Source organism: Dasypus novemcinctus, chromosome 4, assembly GCF_030445035.2.
Source record: "Dasypus novemcinctus isolate mDasNov1 chromosome 4, mDasNov1.1.hap2, whole genome shotgun sequence".
NCBI classification, from domain to species: domain Eukaryota; kingdom Metazoa; phylum Chordata; class Mammalia; order Cingulata; family Dasypodidae; genus Dasypus; species Dasypus novemcinctus.
In genome coordinates, this window is record NC_080676.1 from 28,899,905 (window position 1) to 28,906,921 (window position 7,017).

The 7,017-nt window shown below is 43.7% G+C and overlaps 1 protein-coding gene across 1 annotated transcript; it reads left to right on the forward strand.

Annotated features, from left to right (window-relative positions):
- Positions 1–741: 741 nt before the first annotated feature.
- On the forward strand, positions 742–1,035 carry LOC139438835 (uncharacterized). The gene has a single exon (XM_071214464.1). The coding sequence runs from the start codon at positions 742–744 to the stop codon at positions 1,033–1,035; it is 294 nt and encodes a 97-aa protein (XP_071070565.1).
- The last annotated feature ends 5,982 nt before the right edge of the window (positions 1,036–7,017 follow it).

Genomic DNA, 7,017 nt, shown 5'->3' on the forward strand with positions numbered 1-7,017 from the left:
AATACAATATGATGCAGGCTTATTTGCGCAAATTCAAGCTGCAGGCACTAGAGCCTGGAGAAAATTACCTACCAAAGGAGATCTTAGTTCCTCCCTCACTAGCATAAAACAAGGACCGAATGAGCCTTTTGCAGACTTCGTACATCGACTCATAACCCCCACCGGGAGGATATTTGGAAATGCAGAGGCAGGCACTGAATTTGTAAAACAATTAGCTTATGAAAATGCAAATGGCGCTTGCCAAGCTGCAATCCATCCGTATAGAAAAAAGACAGATTTGTCTGGCTACATTAGATTATGTTCAGACATAGGAGCCGCATATCAACAAGGTTTAGCTATGGCGGCAGCCCTACAAGGGTTTACAGTTAAACAGTATTTGGCCCAGCAAAATAAAGGGAAATGCTTCACCTGTGGTGAAGAGGGCCACTTTGCTAAAAACTGCAAGGGTCAGAAGCTTACAGGAGGGAAAAGCATTACTCCTAGGTTATGTCCTCAATGTCAATGAGGAAGGCACAGGGCTAACAAATGTAAATCAAAAACTGACGCCCAGGGTCAACTCTTACCTCCCATCCAGGGAAACGGGAACCGGGGCCAGCCCCAGGCCCCCAAACCCAAACAAGTTTATGGGGCAATCAACTTCGTTCCTGCCAGCAGCAATCCATTTCAGACCTCTGTAGAGCCACCCCAGGGAGTGCAGGATTGGACCTCTGTGCCACCACCCACACAGTACTAACACCACAAATGGGAGTGCAAGCTTTAGCAACGGGCATATTTGGTCCTTTGCCAAAAAACACCTTCGGGTTGATAATTGGACGTGGTAGCTCCATAATTGATGGACTCCTAGTTTCCCCAGCTATCATTGATAACGACTATACAGGGGAAATAAAAATCATGGCATCATCTCCACAGAATATTACCACTATTCCTTCAGGAAAAAGGATTGCCCAGCTATTGCTGCTTCCATTGCTAGATACAAACAATCAAATTAAATGCAATAAGCGTGGCTCAGGAGGATTCGGTTCCTCTGATGCATAATGGGCACAAGCTATCTCTGCCAATAAACCCATGATGACCCTGTGGCTCGAAGGGAGACAGTTTAGTGGATTAGTGGACACCGGAGCAGACGTTACTATCCTGAAAAGAGAAGATTGGCCACTTAATTGGCCTCTCTCTCCCATGTTGACTAATTTAAGGGGCATAGGTCAGAGTCAAAATCCCCGAAAAAAGCTCAAAAGTACTAACCTGGAAGGATAAAGAAGGGAATCAAGGAACTATACAACCGTACGTAATACCAGGGCTCCCCATTAACCTTTGGGGAAGGGATTTGCTTTCTCAAATAGGGCTTCTCATGTGTAGTCCCAACGATATAGTCACAGCTCAAATGCTCTCACAAGGGTTTAAACCGGGAAAAGGTTTAGGAAAATCCAAATCAGGCATTGCTCGACCCCTATCTATAAAAGGACAAAATAGCAAAAGGGGCCTGGGAAATTTAGCCTAGAGGTCATTGATCTTCCTGTACCCCATGAAGACCAAATCACCTGGCTTTCAGGCGAACCTGTATGGGTCGATCAATGGCCTTTATCCTCAGACAAGCTACAGGCCACCCAGTGGTTAGTACAGGAACAGCTAGCGGCAGGACATATCACAGAGAGTGACTCTTCCTGGAACACTCCTATTTTTGTCATTAAAAAGAAATCTGGGAAATGGCAATTATTGCAGGACTTAAGAGCAGTGAACAAAACAATGATACCTATGGGAGCTTTGCAGCCTGGTCTTCCAACCCCTGTAGCCATCCCCCTTGGACATTATAAAATTATCATAGATCTAAAAGATTGTTTCTTTACTATCCCACTACACCTGGCTGATCAAGAGGGCTTTGCGTTTAGCCTCCTCTCTGTGAATTTCAAAGAACCCATGAGGAGATATCTCTGGAAGGTCTTACCCCAAGGCATGACAAACAGCCCTACCTTATGTAAAAAATTTGTGGCTACTGTCATAAGGGAAGTAAGAGCAATATGGAGGGACCTTTATGTTATCCACTACATGGATGACATTTTGATGGCTGGTAAAAATGGACAAGATGTACTAAAATGTTACCATGATATGGAAAAACCCTTAAAGGCACATGGGCTTCAAATTGCCCCTGATAAGGTACAGTTACAAGATCCTTACACCTACCTGGGTTTCCATATGGCAGGAAATAAAATAACTACTCAGAAGGCCAACCTCAAACTAGATAGACTAAAAACCCTAAATGACTTCCAAAAGCTCTTAGGCAACATAAATTGGCTCCGTCCCTACATAAAACTAACCACAGGAGACTTAAAACCCCTATTTAACATATTACAGGGAGACTCTGACCCCAACTCTCCTAGGAATATTACTCAGGAAGGACGTCAAGCCCTTAGGATGGTTGAACAAGCTATACAATCACAATTTGTCACTACCATGGACTATAGCCAACCCTTGTTTTTTGTCATATGTAAAACTTCTCTTACTCCCACAGCGGTATTCTGGCAAACGGCCCCCATAATGTGGGTGCATTTACGCGCATCACCCACTAAGGTAATTTATCCTTACTACCAAGCTGTCGCAGATATTGTCTGCCTGGGGAGAGAACAAGGCAAACGTTATTTTGGTAAGGAGCCCGATACCATTATTCAGCCATATACTAAGGAACAAATCAGCTGGCTGTTGCAGACAACTGACAGCTGGCCTATTACTTGTGCAGCTTATGCCGGACAAATAGACAACCATTACCCCAATGATAAGCTACTACAATTTTTGAGTACACATGACTTCATTTTTCCCTTGACCACCTCTCTTCAACCCATCACTGGAGCCCTATCAGTATTCACCGACAGGTCCTCCTCGGGAATTGCTGCTTATGTCTTTAATGACAAAACTGTCTGATTTCAAACTCATTCAAAATCTGCACAGCTTACAGAGCTACAAGCTGTCATAGTTGTGTTCTCTGCATTCCAAAGTGCCTCTTTTAACCTCTTCATGGATAGCGCTTATATAGCTCAGTCAGTCCCTTTACTTGAAACGGCTGCTCAAATAAAAAACGTCTCGGAGGCGGCTATTTTGTTCGCTCAACTACAATCTCTTAATCATAAAAGGAATCACCCCTTTTTAATTGGTCACCTCAGAGCTCATTCCAATCTTCCGGGTCCCCTCACCCAAGGAAACCATTTGGCTGATCAGGCCACTTGGCTACTGTGCTGTGTTAACCAGGGCATGCATGACAACTCAAATAACCTTAACAAAGCTGTGAAAGCTCACCAGTTACATCATATTAATGCACATACTTTAAGGCTTATGTTCAGAATTACCAGAGAACAGGCTCGTCAGATTGTTAAAGGATGCCCTTCCTGTGTAACCCTTTTACCTACACCTCATTTAGGAATAAACCCCCCTGGTCTGATACCTAATGCCCGCTGGCAAATGGATGTAACTCATATTCCTGAATTTGGTAATCTAAAATATGTGCACGTTACAGTTGATACCTTTAGCAGCTTTATCTTCGCCACCCCACAAACAGGGGAAGCAGGAAAAAACGTTATCACACATGTGTTAACTGCCATGTCAGTATTAGGAACCCCACAATAGATAAAGACAGATAATGGCCCTGGATATACTGGCCATGTATTCACCACATTTTGTCAGCATTTAGGCATAAAACTCATCACAGGCATTCCATATAACCCCCAAGGGCAAGGTATAGTCGAAAGAGCACATCTGTCTCTAAAAAATACCATCGAAAAAATAAAAAAGGGGGAGTGGTATCCTGTCAGAGGATCCCCAAAAAATCTATTATCCCACTCTCTTTTCATTTTAAATTTTTTAAGCTTAGACCAAAAGGGACACTCTGCAGCCGAGCGCTTCTGGCACTCTAACCCCGGCACTAATCATGCCACAGCTCTGTGGAAAGACCCAATGGATAATACTTGGCATGGACCCGATCCCATCCTAATATGGGGCAGAGGATCAGTTTGCATCTATTCAAAAGAACTAGATGCAGCCAGGTGGCTGCCGGAACGATTGGTTAAACAAATGGATAATAACAATCTATCCAGGGTAGAGGACTCTCCCTGAGATGAATACTGTTTTCTTGCAGGAGAGTAACCAATGCTAAAACCAATGCAGCTGTGCTGCCCCCCTGGAATCCTTCTATGAAGCTTTGTCACCATCGTTGGAGCCCTTCTGTTATATGCCGGCCAGACCTGCGTGGCCCCCAACTACGTGTTGTGCAGCTGCAAAATGCAGGAGCGGCTGCTGCCTGCCCTGCAGGGTGCCATCACGCGCTTCTACGGTGACAACCCCTTGTGGAATGTGTTGAATGGACTGTTACCCTATATACTCCCCCTCTTGGGACCCCTGCTTGGCTTACTAATACTTCTATCGCTAGGACCTATTCTCTTTAACAAGATTATGGCCTTTTTAAAGCAATAACTGAATGCCATAAAAATGCAGCCCATCCAGGTCCATTATCATAGACTGGACATGGCCAACTACGATGAGGGGTCTAACCAATATTTGCAAATGGATCCAGCCAGTAGGCCTGATCCCAGACCATGAATATCTCGTCAGTATCTTCTGAGGCGCTGGGCTGGTTAGTCAATGACGGGCAACCAGACAAGGCATTCTCATGATAGCAACTGCCTAAGACAGGGACGTGGCCTTTCGCTGCCACGATTCTCAGTGACAGGTAAGGTTTAATGCGGTTGTCTGTTTGCCAGCCCTGACCTAAGACAGGCACAGTCCCCCCAGAACAGGCCGTCTTGTCAGTCTTCCTTTTCTGCTAAAAATATTAAAGAAAAGGAGGACCTGTGGGAAGCTGCCTCTGGCACAGGTGCTGTATTGGCCATCTTGTTGCTAAGCACTATTTTTAGATACTAACCCGGTTAAGTTTCAATTAAGTTTCTATTCTTACGCCATTCCCCGGGGCTCCAATTAGGCATTCCCTAAAGAGCACAAAAGTCTTTCCACGGACATTGCCAAATAACCATCTGCACGTGGGTGTGCCATGAGAATCAATCTAGTTAACCAATCATTTACTGACACATGTGTTGTCAGTATGTACCACCTCATTCATCCCTGGCTATAAGAACCCCTGACTGACCCTCAGTAAATGAGGCTTGATCAGAATCTTGTCTTGCCTCCATTCTTTGTGTCTCTTGTCCCTTTTTCATTCCCACTCCCTCAGGTCTCGGTTCGACTGATCCGCGGGTCGGGTCAGGGGACTCCTATATATCCAATATGGAACCCTTTCCCCCTTCCCCAGCAATGATCTTTTTACATGTCCATGTAACATTTGCTGCAGCTGATGTACAGATTTTGAAACAGCTTTCAAACATAGTTCCATTTTGGTTTACAATATGGTTTATATTTTAGACTGTATAAATTTCTAAATTTTTAGTTTCCTGATATTTTACATTATGGTCTACATTTTAGCTTATAGACTTGTATACATTTTTGGTGTATGTTAACATGTCCTATACCCATCATTACATGATCTTGTGGAGCACTTCCATTGCCTTCCCAGTTGCCCTGCCTCCATCTATTCTTTACCTCTCTCCCCATTCCCTCGAGGCCCACAGTGACAATCTTCAGTACTCGAGGGACCAGATTTAAAGATATTTGCAACAATGCTGAGGACTTGACATACTAGACTGCCCTAACCCACTGGGAGCCACCGATTCTCTCGAGGGACACAATTCTCTCCGTTTGAGAACATTACATCTCCCTAGGACATGGGTACACCTTCACACTTATTGTATGGCCTCCACCCAATGATATAACACACTATGACAAACTGAGCACTCACACACTCCCTAGCAGCATGCCCCTGTGCCAGATACCCCCACTTAAGCACCTTAAACATATAATCGTTCCTTATATTTTCTAAAGAGTTTGTTCAGCCTTATAGTTTCAACCATATACCTGAGATTCTCCCATATTCAACTGTTCCCCCAGGCCCTCCCCCCAACCTTGAACATCTGACCCATCCTCCCAACCCTAGTCCCCCTCAAGCCCTCAAAGCTCTACCCAATGGTATCCCTATGCCCCCATTTTATCTCTTCCCTGTACAAATACTTAACTCCAGCTTATCATAGACTTCACCCATATAAGTGTCAACCTTCCTCTCCCCCCCTCCAAAAAAAATTCCTTTAAACCTATCTGCCAGTCTCTAGGTTTCTGAGACAGCTTGGTTTGCTTGTTTCATATCAGAGAGGTCAAGTAGTATTTGTCTTTTTCAATGCCTGGCTTGCTTCACTCAACATAAGGTCCTTAAGATTCATCCATGTGATCACATGTATTTGTACTGTATTCCTTCTCATAGCTGAGTAGTATTCCATTGCATGTATATACCACATTTTATTTATCCATTCATCTGTTGATGGGCATTTCGGTTGATTCCAACCTTTGGCAATAGTGAATACTGCTGCTATGAACATGGTTGTGCATATATTTTTTGTGACCTTATTTTCAGTTCCTCTGGGTATATACCCAGCAGCAGAAATAGTTTCATCATTTACTTCTAAGGCATCATAAAAAAGTCTCTTTAGCATCCATATTGCTATCAACAGTCTCTTCAAAGTGCTCTAGACCTTTCCCATCAAGCATCCCACAATTCTTCCAAAATATACCCCTTAAGAACTTATAAAACCTTTCCAGCATTTTGGTAATTGCAAAAGCACTTCCCTACTCCATGGTACCAAATTCTGTATTAGCCTGCCAAAGGGGTGCTGATGCAAAATACCAGAAATTGGTTGGTTTTTATAAAGGGTATTTATTTGGGGTAGGAGCTTATAGATACCAGGCCATAAAGTATAAGTTTCTTCCCTCACCAAAGGCATGCCCAGGTACAGATAAGATTACAAGCATAATCCAATATTTCTTTTTGGAATTCATCAATTATATCAAACTGCTACAACCTCCTTGTTAGTTGTTCTGGGTGAGTCCGATGAAGTGGAGAGTAGGTGTTGCATTTCCATGGAATCTCAGGGCCAG